General features: G+C 39.8%; 2 protein-coding genes across 4 annotated transcripts in view; both read right to left on the bottom strand.

Moving 5' to 3' along the window:
- LOC125271244 (polymeric immunoglobulin receptor-like) overlaps positions 1-18,468 on the bottom strand; it is a 477,349-nt gene that overhangs the window by 353,258 nt on the left and 105,623 nt on the right. The gene's annotated exons all lie outside the window — the stretch shown is intronic.
- Positions 3,494-6,417, bottom strand: LOC125271234 (polymeric immunoglobulin receptor-like). The gene is made up of 8 exons (XM_048195274.1): positions 6,229-6,417; positions 5,748-6,068; positions 5,002-5,316; positions 4,579-4,905; positions 4,244-4,366; positions 4,074-4,172; positions 3,910-3,962; positions 3,494-3,838 (listed from the first exon to the last, which is right to left on the bottom strand). Exons 1-8 carry the CDS (start codon positions 6,266-6,268, stop codon positions 3,737-3,739), a joined length of 1,380 nt encoding a protein of 459 aa, XP_048051231.1. The 5' UTR covers positions 6,269-6,417; the 3' UTR covers positions 3,494-3,736.

Here is an 18,468-nt window from a genome sequence, read left to right as displayed (position 1 = left end):
TATGTAGGATTTTTAGATTAAAATATTCAAAAACCACTAAAACAATGTTAGATTTTTTTGTTGACTTGTGTACTTGCATTATCCCAAATGTTTTCAAGAAATTCTAAATCCAGAGAAATAAGCAATTTTAACCAGGACACACACCGTGTCCATGTGTCGCCTATCAGTGACATCATTACCCTCGATTTCCCATTTTATTTTATGAGTTTTATTAGACAGGGAAGCAACTGTTTGGATACATTCATCGACAGAAAACTCATCATGTTATTTCGCTTAACACATTAAGGGCCAGATTTACTAAACGTGGCAAATTAGTGTGAGAGTGCAATTCCACAAATGCATTGATGGGAGTGGCAAGTTTTGCACGTGATCTGCTAACATGCAAATTAAAGAACACAGACACGGTCAGATCATTTACATAATGACTAACGCAATATATCAAGAGCAGTGCAAATTAGAGTTGAGTCGCAAATAAACAGAGCTGAATCCTGATGCTAATGTTCTCATCAGGTGCGGGTCGACACAGGTGCAACTTAACATGTAATCTGACAAACACATATGCTGTATAATATAGTTTGCCAAGCCATGTTGGCCTATAGATATAGATGTAGGCAAACGATATGTTCGGATAAGGTCTTACTCTGGCATTTCCATGCACTCTCTGTTCTCTGCGGTGTCTCCTCCTAACAGCAAGAATTGCAGCCATGTCACAAAATGGGTTCAGACATGCTTTTTCGGGGCGTTAAATAATGGTGTAAATACCAGTAAATTGACGAGCACAAACATTAGTAAATCGCATTGTGTGATTCATTTAAATACTCTCCTCCCCTAAATTTTGCATCTGAAAGGGAAACTCCTAAAAATGCATATGCAATAAGGTCAGCCGCAAACACAACTCGGTCCACGCGTTTTCAGCGCTAATTTTATACTGCTAATTTTTATAATTTTATACTGCATGTCCCGACAGTAGATTTTTTAATGCCAAAAGAGGGTTTGCGCTGCCACAAGCTGTTAGTAAATCTGGCCCTAAGTCTTTTTGTTTGAATCTCGTTTTCTTGATTTTTTCGTGAGTACCATGTTTTACCATGACTTATATCGATCTATTTTACTGCAGTGTGCAACAAGTGTCTTATAGTAGCCGCTGAGCGAACGCACAGAGTAGCACTATACCAACTTTCAACACACAAATGTATCTAATATGATAAGCAGCGCTGCTTTACCCTACATGCACATGACCGAAAGAAGCGGAATAAGCGACTGCGGTATAATAAAAGATCCGCTGCTGATGAGCTGTATGTCGCACTCGTCTCTCATTAGTAATCACTCCAGTGGGCTCGTTACTGCTCTCACAGCATTCGGTCCTGCTCTGCTTCATACTAAAGTAACTTTAATAATCTCTCCATAAACATGATTTCTGCCTGAGCCCTGTCCCGATTCTTTTCCACCGGCTGTAGACGTGAAAACAATACATCCCATGATTCTGTGAAATCAAGGTATCATCGAGCTTCGCCTTTGTTTTGAATTAGCGATCTTTAGAAGCGAAAATGTACATATTGTGGCTTTAACAGATCAAATATTCACATATCCCTGTGATCTCAAAGATGAAGGTTAGTTTTAAAGTAACCAACAGTTTAATGTTTGCGAATGACTCATAATTGTATCCTAATTTAGTTACTTGGTGTTTGGTAATGAAGGGCCTACTTTGCATCAGCAACACTGACACAATGACAAACAAGTCATTCATAAGAAGACAACTGACAGCACTTGTATTCATAGCAACTAGTTTTTAACCAATTTATCATTTGATTGTTAATCATAAATATAGGGGGCTGCTGTTCGGTATAAGTGTTTTCAAGAACATTATGTAAATTGGTATACTATTTAGCCTAGGCTACCAAAATGAACACCAAAACTTAACATGAACTATTAAAAATTATAGCAATTCATGTTAAAAATTGATGGAAAGCTGGCAGCCTGCACGTTTCTTGACCACCTTCTTCCATGTGGATCAATTTTCTGTTCTGATCGCAAGTCTCTGCAAACTACTGAGTAGGCACCAATCAGAGGCTGCAATTTTATGATGTCATCATGTGGACTTCTTACAAAGTATTTTACAGTATTTTAAAAATACAAAAATACAAAACACTAAAGTATTTTGATACAAAATACAGAGCCATTTTCATCAACCCTATCAAATACAAATTACAGAATACTATTTTGTATTTGAAATACGTATTTGAAATACATGTATCATAAATACTGCCCATCCCTGACTCCAGTCTTGATGCTTATTGAATAATATATCTGCACTACTGCTTTATATGGCATATATTTGATTAGAGAGATGTTTCATGTTCTGTTGGTGATTTGGTATCCCCCTCTTCAATCTGCTGGAAGCAAGTACTCTGGCTGTGTCAGAAATCACATACTCTTGAGGAAGTACTTTGGGAAAAGGTACGTTCTGTATATGAATGTGTGTAGTATGAAAGTAATCCGGACGAACTACATGCTGTCATTATCATGTGACCTACCAGCATTAGTTGTGTCACTTCACCTCCATTCACAAATCCTCTCCTGTGGCCTCATGGGTTAGTGAAACGTCCATCGTATGCACACTTCAGGATCTTGCCGGAAGTAGTAGGTCATCCGGCTGCTTTTTGTTTACACTTTTATGAGTACTGTGATTTTGCACATACTTCTTTTGTCACATGTTTTTCGCTTAGGGAAGTATATGATTTCAGATGAGACTCAGTTAAAGGGTTAGTTCACCCACAAATGAAAATAAAGTAATTAATTGCTCACCCTCATGTCGTTCTACCCCTGTAAGACCTTCGTTCATCTTCAGAACACAAATTAAGATATTTTTGATGAAATCCGATGACTCAGTAAGGCCATGGCCAGCAATAACACTCCCTTTTTCAATTCCCAGAAAGCTACTAAAAACATATTTAAAACAGTTTATGTGACTCCAATCGTGCAACCTTAATGTTATGAAGCAAATAGAATACTTTTTGTGAACCAAAAAAAAATAAATAAAAAATTACACCCATGTTTTTTTTTTTTTTAATCAATTCATACAAAGCGTCTCTTTTTCTAAAATTCCTTCCTCAATTCATGTTAATTGTCCTCATTTTTATGCTCTCCATTAAGAACTGAGAGTCAAGTGGCTCCATCTAGTGTTCAACAGCTGATCTGCAGCACATGACTGAGAATCATGACACACAAACACAGTCACTGTCTGTTCAGATGAGCTCCTGTTCTCAAAGACATCACATTACACTTCAGTAAAACCTTATGGTGAATAACTGAATTTTTAGAGCTGCATATGAAACTGAAACGCATTAAATACTTCAACAAATGATAAAGTGATTAATCTGCACACATGTACTAAGATTAATTAATGTTAAAATAATAACACTGCATTGTTACAAAGAACAATTATCTTTTATTTTGTTCATAATTACATACAAATATTGACATTTTTAAATATGTTGAACAAATAGCATAAATCACTTCTGCAGGATAGTTGTGTATTTTGAGCAAATAACAAACTGAAAGTCTTCAAAAGATCCACAGTCGATCGCTAACATGTATTTACAGCAATCATAGGATCATAACTGCATATATTGACTCTAATCCTGATCGTTATTAAAGATGAACATCATCAGGACCATCTGCGTCATTATTACATAAAGATGATGAAGATGAAGATGAAGCGATGTGAAGATCTCTGCTGTTAAACATTAGCGTAAATATTGTCGGAGGAATCAGATGGGTTTGTGGGTAATTGTCTGTGAGTGTCTTCAACCTCCTCATAATTACAGTAATTATTATAAACCTGAGGAGAGAAAGAGCTTATTTAATATTTAAAAACATAAATCTTGTTTTATAAACAGTAATTCTACAAACCTCTTCATTGTTGGCTGGTGTCACATGAGATGTTTTGGAGGAGGAATCAGCGTCTGTCAAAAACAAGCAAGTGAAAAAAAAAAAAAAAAAACTATTGTTTTCAATGTTTTATTAATGTGAAAAAATATAGACAGAATGGAACATGGAAGAAGAAGGAGTTTTACTGTTTGACTGACGCCTCCTGCAGACAGTCCAGATCACGATCACGAGTCCAATGATGATCAGCAGCAGAACCACAGACACACTGACCACCAGAGAAGAGCCTGAAAACACCAGAGACTCACAATCTGAACCACACAGATGAGTGTGTTTGTGTTTCAGAGAGAGTTTGTACCTGTTACAGGAGACACAGATGAGATCGCTGGAGATTCAACTGATGATGATGATGATGATGATGAGGAGGAGGATGATGGTGGTGATGGTGACAGTGATGATGATGATGATGTTGATGTTTGCTCTGAAACACAGTAAAGCCAGTATCAATAATCACTCACAGATACTTCACTTCCCTTTTCTCAGAGACGCTGATGTTTTTCACACATTTCTGAACCATCTGACATGTTTCACACACACAAACATCAAACTGTTGACTGTATTTGAGCTACTTGAGACTCTCAGGAGGTTTTTCTTAAAGTGTTACAGATGCTGGTTTGTTTCATCATTTCTCACCTGTAACATCGACCAGGACTCGTGTGATGAAGCTCTTGTGTCCTTGATCAGACTGAACTCCACACCAGTATTCTGAATGTTGTTCAGTCACATGACTGATGCTTCCCGTCAGGAGCTGCTCTTCTCTGTCATCATACAGCTGGATCTTTCCCTCAGGACTCCATCTTCTGCTCTCCTTCACAGACGTCTCTTCAGCACAGAGATCAGCTCCAGATCTCCAGCAGAGAAACTTCACATCACTAATGTGGGATTGTGGGTATTTGCAGCTGATGTTCACAGATCCTCCTGCAGCAGCTGATAGACTGATGCTCTTCACACAACAAGCATCTGTTTCAGATCCAAATCAAGTGCAGCAATGTTACAATGACCAGATATATTCATGGATTCTGTCAAATAATGCAGAAATGAATGAAAGCGTCTCACCATCTCTGATGATCAGATTAAACTCAGAGAAGAAACTGTATTCTTCAGAAACTTTGACTGTAATCTGATATTCTCCAGAGTCGTTCTCATTCAGATCTCTGATAAACACACGTAAGAGACCTGCAGATCTGTCATCATGAACAGAGAATCGTCTGTCCTGTTCCCATCCTGCTGCTCTGTTAGTGATTATTACAGTAAAACATTGACCTCCAGTTTTACAGAAATATTTCACATGGTACACGTGTTGCATATCATATTTGTAGTTTATAATGACGTTTCCTCCTGAATATCCTCTCACACTCCTGATTGGTTGATCTGTTGAACACAAAAGTAAAAACAAAAGCTTTAATCAATGAGATTCGGACATACACTTTTTTTTTCTTTTACAAAATATACTGATTCACGACCTAGGAAGCTAGAGAGCTGATTGAGACGCACCATCAGAGTGAGAAAGGGGCAGAGTCCAGAGTGTGAATGTGACAGATAGAAGGCTAAGTTGAGAAAAAAAAAGAAGAAGAACAAAAAACCTTACCAACCACATTAATCTGCATATCAAGTTTTAACACACTTCTACATTTTTTATAAAACATTGTTTAGTATGTCATTATACAAATTTGTGTCCTCATAAATCATAAAAACGCACGCGCACACACTCACACACACACACAATGGCAGTAATTACAGTCAGTGTTGAGTATCGTGATGTTGTGGAGATCATCATGGGTTTGAGGCTCTCAGTTACTCACCTCTTATAACCTTCAGATTCACTTCAGTGTATAAATCTTTTTTTGCATATATATCAGTTCCACACCAGTACGTGTCAGAATCCTGTTCTCTCAGATCTCTGATGGTCACAGTGAAGACTGCTGATCTTGTGTCGTCATACAGAGAGAATCTTCCAGAATGAACCCATTTATATTTCTCATCAGTCTTGATTTGGTCTGTGCAGCCTGACCACTGTCCTTTACAAAAATACTTTTTATTTGCTGTATATCCTTCATCATATTTGCATTTGATCGTGACTCCTCCTCCTGAATATCCCGTCACACTGATGGAGCTCACGACTCCTACAACAAACCAGCATCAAACACACTTTAATATATTTATGAGACTACACAGAAATGAACTTTCTTCAGCAGTCACTAGAACATCATGAAGTAAAGTGAAAGACTCTCCTCATCAAATCTGTGCTGTTTTTAGTGATTTACTCTGAGTTCAGATTCTTACCAGGAATCATCAGCAGAGTGAAAGTCAAGATGATCTTCATTCTTCTCTCTTATTAAATGATCTTCTCTGTTGTCAGTAGATTCAGTTCTTCTGAAGCTCTCGATGTGTGTTCAGATGAGTTTTGAGTGTTTCTTTCCTGGTTACATGTTTAACATGAAGTGCTGAATGTGACGGAGACGCCCACTTCCTCTGAGAGAGAGAGAGAGAGAGAGAGAGAGAGAGAGAGAGAGAGAGAAATTACTAAATAGGGAAGTGAAAATTGGGCGTTTTCACATTTGGCTCATTTGGAGCATTTTTTTTCACAGAGCTATACATCACAGCAGTCTGAGGACAACACCAGGCAGACTCACAGCGGTGTTGGGTGGAGCTTATAGCATCATTAAGGGTAGATTCAGTGATTGGGTGGGGTTCATATTTATTAAGGTTGAGCTTATAGTTATAGTGAAGACTAGGGTTAGTGTTTGGGCCGGGTTATGCGATCGCCATCACCACCCTAACATCAGGTCTGACGCTACGGGTCTGGTGCTGTTGTCCTCAGACCGCTGTGATCTCATTTTGTGCAGAACCTGGTGTGTTTTTTCCTTTAGTTTGGTTCGTTTAGGCAAATGGGTGCTTTCACACTGGCAGTTTAGTTCGAATCGGGGCACAGTTCGCATGAAAATTAGGTAGTGTGAAAATTGTCATGCAGACCCAGGAGCACAGCGGGGTACCGAACCCGCACTGGAACTGTGGTGTGATTGAATGTGAAAGCAAATGGGAGTCGTTTGCACAATTTTTCAGTTAGTAAAATAAAATCCACGTGTTTTAGCCAAAGACGATTTCATTAGTTCAACAAAACACTATCACAGTTAGTTATCACTTTTTTAAACCAAAGAGCGCCTCTTCATCTTAAAATGTTGTGTAATTGCTCTTCTCTGTGCAATCCAAGAATCCTGTCCCCACAAAGCTGTCCCGATTCCCGCTCTAACAGCAATTTATATATATATATATTAAAAACTTTGACCAGTAAGAGGACAGCTTTACTCACATGTGATCTGCATGAACACATTTTGGTGCGCTTTGAAATGTTGTCTTGTGAAAGCGAACTGAACCAAGATGAAAATGATCTACAGATCTGAAAACACCCTAAGACACTGGACAGTGACCCTATAAATGCATGTTTCTGAACGATTAATATAGGGTAAATATTTGCAATGTATTAATATGGTAACGATTTAACTTTTAAATGGAGAGAAATTTAAGGCTTAATTTCACATCATTTACATTTTCTAATTTTAATGACATTTTCTATTGTTAAATATAATAAGTGAATTTACATTCATAAAACTGTTGTCCAACCTCTTTTGCTTAAATGACAGATCAAAACCTGCAGGAAAACCTTGAGCAAATTAAAGTGAAACTAATTTAGGAGAAATTGAAGTGTGAGAGTCAAATGGCTCCCTCTAGTGTTCAGATGGGTTTCAGCACCACGGACAGCAGCTGATCTTATGGTGCATAAATGACCTTCTAGAGCTGCATATGAAACTGAAACATTAAATACATCAACAAATCATAAAGTGATTCAACTGCACAGACATGAGCTCCTGATTTTGTAGGAACACAGTTAGTAATGTGATTTGATGTTAAAATAATAACACTGCATTGTTACAAAGAACAATTATCTTTTATTTTGTTTATAATTACATACAAATATTGAAATTTTGAAGTATATTGAACACATGACATAAATCACTTGACCATTATTGAAGATACTGATGTTAACAAGCAGAATCACCAAAGGAGAAAATGAATTTTTCAAGTCACCATCATTGAGATCAGAGTTTGAATTAGTTGAGCACTTGACTTTGTAATATTAGATTTTGTTTGGGCTGTTGTAACTGAGTCATAACAGCCAGACAAACAAAGAAAAAAGATGATCAGGTGGTGTTGGTTATGTTTTCACATAATCATTATTTGACCTGAATCACTGAACTCATTTAGAGCTCAATCTCTGAGTTAGATTTACATTATTGATTACAGCAGCACTGTGATTCTACAGCAGAAGATCAGCTTTATCAATATAATCCAAAGGAATTCTTAAAAGTCTTAAAATGACTATGTGAAAACATAACTAACACCACCTGATCATCTTTACTCTTTACTTGTCTAGCTATTAAAACTCAGTTACAACAGCTCAAACATCATTTTAATATTAAAAAGTGTATTGGGATGTACTATATTACCCATAATTTGGATTTGGGTGTATGACGCAATACGAGGGGCGACTTCAGAGCAAGTCGCAGATTTTTACTGACTTCCACATGTGTCGGATGTGTTAACTGTTGCTCGTAATAAACCTAAGAGATAAGAGCCATACACTGTGTGAGCGTGTATGTGACATGGTGTCAGAAGTGCGTCGTACCCGCTTCACTACATAAATGACGATGTCAATGTTTCAAGCACCGGAGTCGTTTGACTTCAGCCAGCCCTCCGCATGGCCTCTGTGGATCCAACGCTTTGCACGATTTCGGATCGCTACAAAGTTGGACAAAGAGGAAGGTGATGTGCAAGGCAACTCACTGCTTTATGCCATGGGGACGGAGGCGGAGACAATATTCTCCTCATTTCGGTTCACAGAGGCTTCCCATTCCAGCGACTATAATAAGGTAGTGGAAAAGTTCAACAACCATTTCATACCTCGCAGGAATGTTATACATGAACGTGCATGCTTCCATCAAGTATGCAAAAGACAGGCGAATCAGTGGAGGCTTTTGTGAGAGGATTATATGAGCTGGCGGAATATTGCGAGTTTGGAGCACAGAAAGAAGAACACATTCGAGACAGACTGGTTATTGGGATAGCAGACCGGGGAGTGTCACAAAGGCTTCAGATGGAAAGCGAATTGACTCTGGAGAGAGCAGTGCAGATGGCACGCCAAGCAGAGCTCGTAAAAACACAAAACACGGCTGTAGTGATGTCTGCGGAAGTGGCTGCGTTACAACAGCGGCCCAGAGGAGTTAAACACTATAATGCTGGTAATAGAACAAACAATAGAGGACAGCAAAGTGATAAACAGACAGAAGAGAAAATGTGCTCACGTTGCAATAGATGTCATAGGCCACGCGAGTGCCCAGCATATAATAAACAATGCCGTAAATGCAGAAAACTCGGACACTTTGCTGCTGCCTGCCAAAGCAAGGCTGTGAGAGCTGTACATTTGCAATACAAAGAAGAGGATGACAGTGAGGCATATTTTCTTGGCAGCATTGAGAAAAGTGATTCAGAGTCTGATTGGCTGGTAAGTCTTCCAGTGTGTGGTAAAACAGTATCTTTCAAAATAGACACAGGTGCTGACATCACGATTATGTCCAAGGATACGTAGCAAGGTCTCCCACAGCGCCCCCCATTGACCAAAACAGAAATACAGCTTAACAGTCCTGGTGGCAATGTGGAAACAATAGGAACATTCTTGGCAGAGACTAAAAGAAACACAACTCGTCATCAGTTTTGGGTTTATGTAGTGGATGGACCATATGCACACAACCTTCTCAGCAGAAGTACAGCCTGTGCTATGAGATTAGTAGCCAGAGCAGATCACATTCATGCCGATCTTTTTGAAGAAATTGCCTGTCTGAACTGTAAACCAATAAAAATTGAACTTAAGCCAGATGCACAAACCTATAGCTTAGCTACACCACGTAGGGTGCCCTTTCCCTTAATGCAAAAAGTTGATGAAGAGCTACAGAGAATGCAGTCTATGCAGATAATACGGGAAGTCACACAGCCCACGGACTGGTGTGCTCCAATGGTCCCAGTAGTTAAGAAAAACGGGAAAGTCAGAATATGTGTAGACTTGAAGCGCCTCAACAAAGCTGTGAAGAGGGAAAAATTCATACTTCATACTGGATGTTGCCGTAAAACTGACAGGAGCTAAAGTTTTCTCAACGCTGGACGCTTCCTCCGGATTTTGGCAAATCCCGTTGGATTACAGTAGTTCAATACTCACAACATTTATCACTCCAAGAGGCAGATTTTGTTTCCAGAGGCTTCCCTTTGGAATTACGTCGGCCCCAGAAATCTTCCAAAGGGAAATGACCAAGCTGCTGGAGGGACATGAGGGCTTTGTAGTAGTCATGGACGATGTTCTGGTGTATGGCAGAGACCAAGAGACACATGATAGGAATCTAGAGGCAGTTTTGCAGACAATCCAGGAGTCTGGATTAAAGCTCAACAAAGACAAATGTCATTTCAGTAAGAAAGAACTTGTTTTCTTTGGACACATCATCAGCGGCGATGGAGTAAAACCTGATCCAGACAAGGTGAAAGCAATTACAGACCTGCCATGCCCCAAAGACATCACTCAACTCAGACAGGTATTAGGTATGGTCAATTACCTTGGAAAGTTTCTTCCAGACTTGTCGACGGTGTTGCACCCACTCAATGAACTGTTAAAGAAAGATTCCGCATGGCTGTGGGACACACAACAACAGCAGGCCTTTAACAACATAAAGACGACGCTATCTTCAGCTCCGGTTTTAACATTCTATATGACGTCACGAAACCTACCATTGTGTCAGCTGATGCCAGCAGTTTCGAGCTGGGTGCCACTCTGCTGCAAACTCATGATGACAAACTACTTCCTGTGGCTTTCTTCTCCAGAACTCTGTCAAGTGCTGAGTTAAAATACTCTCAAATAGAAAAAGAATGCCTGGCTGCCATCTGGGCATGTGAGCGGTTTGCGTGTTATTTGCTGGGTCTCGCTGAGTTTACACTGCAAACGGACCATAAGCCACTGGTCCCCTTGATTAACACTTATGATCTGGACAAAACACCTCTGCACTGTCAACATCTGCTGATGCGCTTGATGCGTTTCAACGTTAAAGCAGTACACGTCCCAGGCAAGTCACTAGTCGTGGCCGATGCGCTGTCGCGCAACCCCTTAACTGGAACAGGAGTTCCTGATACTGAGGCGGATGCGCGTGCTTATGTGGAGGCTGTGATTCAGACTAAGCCAATATCAGAGGCAAAGCTGGACACCATTCGTGAAGCCACATCCACAGACCCTATTTTGAGGGAAGTAATGCGTTTTGTTAATGACGGCTGGCCACACCATGTGCCGTCAGAGCTTAAGGTTTACCATGCAGAACGGGCATCATTGTCCAGGGCCGAGGGACTGCTTTTACATGGCGACAGGATTGTAATTCCTACTGCACAACGGCGAGAGATTCTCGATCGATTGCATGAGGGTCACCTAGGACTAAATAAATGCAGAGAACGGGCCAAAATGTCAGTCTGGTGGCCTGGCATCGGAAAGGATCTTCAGACGAGGATATCTCAATGTGCCTTCTGTCACGAGCACAGACCTACTCAGAGAAAAGAGCCCCTCATTACCACTCCACTTCCTCCCAGTCATTGGCACACCATAGGAGCGGATCTGTGTGAATATGGTGGAAAGAACTATTTAGTGGTCATGGATTACTATTCTAGAGACACTGAAATTGCACATCTAAGCCTCACTAGCAGCCGCAATGTGATCACTACGCTAAAAGGGATGTTCATTAGATGGGGGATTCCGTGTGAGTTACACTCAGATAATGGTACCCAGTTCAGCAGTATGGACTTTGCAGACTTTTGTAAGAGCTGGGGCATCCAACATGTTACCAGCAGCCCCCACTACCCACAGTCGAATGGGGCTGTTGAGCGGGCTGTTAAGACAGCAAAACACATCCTACATCAACCTGACCATCAATTGGCACTTTTAAGTTACAGAGCCACTCCAATTGCTGCCATTGACGCAAGCCCTGCTCAACTGATGTTGGGCCGACAAATTCGCACTACACTGCCTGTCCTTGAGAAGACTTTGCGTCCACGCCATGTCAGCTTCAAGCAGGTATTGAAAAAGGACAAAAAAGCTAAAGCAGCTTACAAGCACTTCTTTGACAAAAGACATTCTGTCCGTACGCTTCCTTGCTTAAACCCAGGAGATCCAGTTCTCTTAAAATTGGATGGGGAGAAAGCATGGTGCACATCAGGTACAGTGGTGAGGAACACAAAGGAGCCACAATCCTATCTTGTTCAGACACAAAGTGGAGCTGTGTTTAGACGTAACAGGTGTCACCTTCAATTGGTGGAGCCCACAGAAACTGATTTTGGAAAGACTAATGTGGACAATTCTACACACATACCACCTGCACCAAACACACAGCAGCATTCTGCACTGGTCACGAATGCAGAGCAAATTCCACCTGACTCTGTTCCTGGTTCTAAAATGACCTCTAGTGGCAGGGTAATAAAACTGCCAGTTCGCTACAGAGACTAGAAATAGAGACACAAGTCAGGAAGTTATGATAATGGCAAAAGGGTGTTCAATGCATAATTTGATGTTTATGAAACAGCATTCCTATTAATGTTTATGCATTTCAGATTTCTTAATGTGGTGCTAAGTGTTTGAAGTTCAATAGTATACATGCCACAGTGATTTGATTGTTTATTGAATGCACTTTCTCTTTTGCTATGGTTCATAAGTTAACTGATATAAACCAATAAGTGGGGGGGGGGATGTGTTGGGATGTACTACATTACCCATAAGGGATTTGGGTGTATGACGCAATACGAGGGGCGACTTCAGAGCGAGTCGCAGATTTTTACTGACTTTCACATGTGTCGGATGTGTTGACTGTTGCTCGTAATAAACCTAAGAGATAAGAGCCATGAACTGTGTGAGCGTGTATGTGACAAAAAGTCAAGGGTCAAGCCCAGCTAAAGCAAACCCTGATCGCCATGATGGTGACTTAAATTGTGCTTTTCTCCTTTGGTGATTCTGCTTGTTAACATCAGATCACCTTCCTGACACATTTACTGTGTTAAAATCATTACACTGTGGATGAGTCAAAATTAACACAAGTGTTATTCCTAAACTCACACACTGATGTGTAAGAATTTAGCCAATTTGAGTCAATTTTTAACAAATGCTTTTTGACACATTCTGAATGTCTGTGTTTGACATGGTGAATGTGTCAAAATGAACACAAGTGTTGTCCCAAAACACAAACACTGATGTGTAAGTGATTTTTTTTGACTGGATTTGACAAAGAGACCATTGCAAATTTGGTCTTCATGTTCAGAAGTAGCACAAGTGTTTTATTTTGTTGTTGTTTTCCTCTTTCCTTCAATGATTCTGTCTGTTAACAGCAGGTGCTCATCACTACTGCTTTATTAATTACTTAATTATTTAATTAACTTCCCTCTTGAATGGTCTTGGTCTCGGTCTTGGAGGGTCTGGTCTTGACTACACTTCTGGTTAACCTTCCTGACACATTCACTGTGTTAAAATCATTGACTCAATGAATGTGTCAGAATTAACACAACAAGTGTTGTCCCTAAACTCACACACTGATGTGTAAGAATTTAACACATTTTGATTGTTTTAACACATCCTTTCTAAGAGTGAATGAACACGGCAATCACATTTGAGAGTCTGTCAGCTTTGTGTTTTATCTTTGAATGTGTTAAGTGTGAACACACAGTGCTTATGCCTGATGAAGGATCAGCAGACCATGTTCCTGTAATGTTGCTAAAGGTTCTGAAAACAAAAAAATCAAGGACTTACAAAATATGGTGGCAGAATTAACAGTTAAGTCAAACGATGATGCGACTTCTGAAAAGAAACAGAAAAGCCAGCCAACATCAGAGTTCAATGATGAAAGTTATGAAGTAAAAGCTCTGAAGAAAGAAGTGAAAAAACTCAGACAGCAAGTGAAATTGCTGGCTGTACAACCAACACCTAAAGCAGTGAAATAAATGGCTGCAAAAGGAAATCAAGCATGTCCAGTGAAATTCACCTGGTCTTCTAAAAGTTCAGACGATTTCTTCTGCTACAGGTGTGGGGGTGACGGACACATTGGTTCAAAATGCAATGTAAATGAGAAGAAAGTGATTCAGAAACTCATTCAATCTCTGTGAAAATTTAGAGGAAAATAGAAGAATGAGGAGGCTCCTGTAGAGGAACATAACTATTCTGTGAAAAGAAGCGCAGGTCAAGTCAAACCAACCACAAGTAACCCTGAAGGATTAGTGGGACCATCTTTGGTTATCCAGTGAAGGTAAATGGAATGCCTTGTCAAGCATTGCTGGACAGTGGATCTGTAGTAACCATTATCTTTGGGGAATGGTATAACAAATACCTGACTGATACTCCGATTCAACCCATTTCTGGACTAGCGTCAAGTCCCGAAACCACCAAAGCCTGTGGGCCCAGCTCGCCCTCCCCCTCCTCCTGCGAGAGCTCTTCGGCCCCTGCCACAACGCCAGGACCCTCAACCTCCTCCGTCTGTTCTAGGTGAACCAAAAACAACCGATAACAGCTCTCAGTGATGTGTGTCGGGTCCCCGCTATGATAACAGTGACTTAATCAAATGTTTACAGAACGAGTGGGAACCCAGTGTGCCTGTAGCTTTCTCTATTTCTGTTTTATTACGTGATAGAAAGCCTAAGGCCTTCTCAAACCGTTTGGCAAACCCATTTAATCTGCTACCTATTACACGTCAAACTAAGATTACTGTAGATACAAAAACTAAGACTGTTAAGTTAGCACTTTTAAACATCCGCTCACTTAAAAATAAATCACTTCTAGTCAATGACTTAATAACCACAAACAACCTAGATTTTATTCTTCTAAATGAAACATGGCTTGAAGACAGCTGCAGTGCAACAATCCTGAATGAAACAGCCCCTCCTAACTTTACTTTTATGAGTGTCTGCAGAGCTGTTAGGAGAGGTGGAGGTGTTGCTGCTCTATTTAAAGATGCCTATCAATGCAAGCAAGTGTCATTTGGTGATTACTTGTCTTTCGAATACTTGGGTATCGTGTTAAAAGGTGCTCCTCGCATTCTACTTATAGTTATCTACAGGCCTCCAAAATACTCTCCAGCCTTTGTGGAGGACTTTACAGAACTGTTATCAGCAATTTCCTCTGAGTTTGACTGTTTTGCTATTACTGGGGACTTTAACATCCATATAGAAAATGCAGAATCCAATATGGCAAAAGAGATCATAACTGTTTTGAATACTTTTGATCTGACTCAACACGTACATGGACCTACACACAATCGTGGACACACTCTAGATTTAATTATTAGTAAGGGTCTAAACGTCTCATCCATTGTCATTAAGGATGTAGCGCTATCTGATCATTTCTGTATTTTCTTTGATTTATTGATCTCTCCGACTGTTGAAGCTAGATCTATCTCGGTCAAAAAGCGATGCTTAAATGAGAATACTAGTGCACTGTTTATGAAGGCTATATCTTTAACACCAAGCATATCTGCAGACTCTGTTGATTTTCTACTTGATTCTTTTAACTCAAAAGTACAGAATGTTATTGATAACATTGCTCCTGTGAAAGTCAGGAAGAAAAGTGGCAGACAAAAAGCACCATGGAGAAACTCAACAGCAGTGCAAAATATGAAAAGACAATGCAGAAAAGCTGAGCGCATGTGGCAAAAGACAAAACTTGAAATCCATTATAACATCTATAAAGATATTCTTCATGCTTTCAATGTGGAATTAGGCAAAGCTAGACAGACCTTCTTCTCAAATATTATAAACAAAAACTTAAACAACACCCGCACTCTTTTTGCTACTGTAGAGAGACTAACAAACCCCCCAAGTCAGATTCCCAGTGAAATGCTCTCAGACAGCAAATGCTGTGAGTTTGCTTCCTTCTTCTCTGAGAAAATTAATAATATCAGAAAGGCGATCAGCACATCCTTGAGTTGCACTGGGGTAAAACAGATCAGATCACAACATCAGAAAGCAGCTATTATGTCTGTTTTTGAAGCAATTGATGGTAAAATTTTGGAAGAAACAGTACAGCACCTTAAAACATCAACCTGTGCCCTTGACACACTTCCCACATCTTTTTTCAAAAGAGTGTTTAACTGTTTAGAAGCAGATCTCCTAGAAGTGGTAAATGCCTCACTTCTCTCTGGGACTTTTCCAAAATCCCTGAAAACTGCAGTTGTTAGGCCCCTCCTGAAAAAGAGCAATCTGGATAACACCATATTGAGCAACTACAGGCCAATCTCAAATCTTCCTTTCATTGGCAAGATCATTGAAAAAGTTGTTTTCAATCAGCTGAACAAGTTCTTAAGCTTGAATGGATACTTTGACAACTTTCAATCTGGTTTCCGACCACATCACAGCACAGAAACAGCACTCATAAAGATAATAAATGATATTCGCCTTAACACAGATACAGGTAAATTATCAGTGCTGGTTCTACTCGACCTCAGTGCTGCGTTTGACACTGTCGATCACAACATTCTTCTTGACAGGCTCGAAAACTGGGTTGGGCTTTCTGGGATGGTCCTTAAATGGTTCAGGTCATACTTAGAAGGGAGAGGTTATTATGTGAGTATCGGTGACCATAAGTCTGAGTGGACATCCATGACATGCGGAGTCCCTCAAGGTTCGATACTCGCACCCCTCCTGTTCAACCTATATATGCTGCCACTGAGCCAAATAATGAGAAAGAACCAAATTGCATATCACAGCTATGCAGATGACACCCAGATTTGCCTAGCCCTATCACCTAACGACTACAGCCCCACTGACTCCCTGTGCCAATGCATTGATGAAATTAAAAATTGGATGTGTCTAAACTTCCTTCAGTTAAACAAAGACAAAACTGAAATCATTGCGTTTGGAAACAAAGATGAAGTTCTCAAAGTGAACATGTACCTTTCTTTTTATCTATGCATTTGCTGATTGAGCACTGTGCTATGTCCGAACTGTTTGCACTTTATTTTATTTAACCGTGATCATTTTCGTCACTATAATCATGAAATGAAATTTTCTCACATGAGAAGACAAAAGAATCACATAATAATGACCTGAAATGACTTGCATAATAATGAGGCCTTTCAGTCAGGTAGGCTGTGAAAAAAACCCTCTGTGATGGTGTATATCAAACATACAGAAAAAACAGCAATACTGTGAAATATTATTACAATTTAAAATAACGGTATTATATACTTTAAAATATAGCCTAATGTATTTCTGTGATGCAAAGTGTCTGAACAATGTTATCTCTATGGCATTTCATATAGGCTTTTAGCTTAAAATCATGCACATTTGGAGAAATATTGATGGATTCTCATATGTTTATGTCAATTTTCTATACAGAGGAGTAATATTTCTTCAATATTTTTTGTCATTACTATGAGCGCTGGTGTTTTCAATTCATACTTGCAGCCGGAGGGCGCTCTGTGCACCTTTAGTCCACAAATGCCTGAGTACTAAAGAAGAATAGGCAATCCAGGAACTAACCGAACTAACAGAGGGCAGAGATCGCTAACTATGGCTATTCAAAACACTTTTCAAGACAATAAATACACGATTGAGACGATGTATGCATGTATTGACTGAATTTGCGTCTGAATAGCGCTGGCTCCATGGGCATGGCCGCATTAGCAGATAATGAGCCGAATCACGGACTTCTGACATGGCTCTCTTTTCATACAGATTACAAAAACACAGAAGGTTCGTTTTTGATTTGACTTACACGATTTAAAACCTGACATTTCAACGTTTTTCAGACATAAGTATAATTTTTTGTAATTAGTATTCACTAAGTTACAGTTCACTTTCTGAGAACTATCAGATTGGACTTCGTTCAGAGGGAGACGAGAGATCACGCTTCATGTTAGTTTTCTTTATTTTTCAAAAAGCACAACTTTTTGTTTTTACTCTGAGTGTACACAAATAATAGAAGACATTCTATAGTTTCAATTGATATATTACTTATGTCTCTATGACAAAAAAATGACGGAGTATTTTAAGTCTGTTTTGCTGCAATGTGAAAAAAATCCTGCACAATGCGCCGGCGCGTTACTAGACTCCAGAGAGGTAATGTCTTATTATGCCGCTTTCATCGTCTTCAGAATCAGTGAGCGCTTGTTCATAAGCATCCGGCTTGTCGAAGAAGTACTTCAAAACATTTTCAGTGTAACAGCCACGGTTCTTCATTGAATTTTGATATCAGCTAGAGCCGTCCAGAGTGCTGCATAATAAGTAGCCACGCTTCCCTTGGAGGGCGGGGGCAATAACAAAAGAAAGAAAAGCTGGCGTATCCAGTATGGAAATGCACACAGACAATGACAGTGCTGCCGACTTGTGTCCCTGGTTTCCGTGATGGGTCACATATGCCAAAACAGTGTCTGAGGAACCAGAGAGGTTTGAGGGTTATTGTGGAGAAGCATA

The sequence above is a fragment of the Megalobrama amblycephala genome, linkage group LG7 (assembly GCF_018812025.1).
Source record: "Megalobrama amblycephala isolate DHTTF-2021 linkage group LG7, ASM1881202v1, whole genome shotgun sequence".
Lineage (NCBI taxonomy): Eukaryota > Metazoa > Chordata > Actinopteri > Cypriniformes > Xenocyprididae > Megalobrama > Megalobrama amblycephala.
This window is presented reverse-complemented; position numbering and strand designations above follow the sequence as displayed.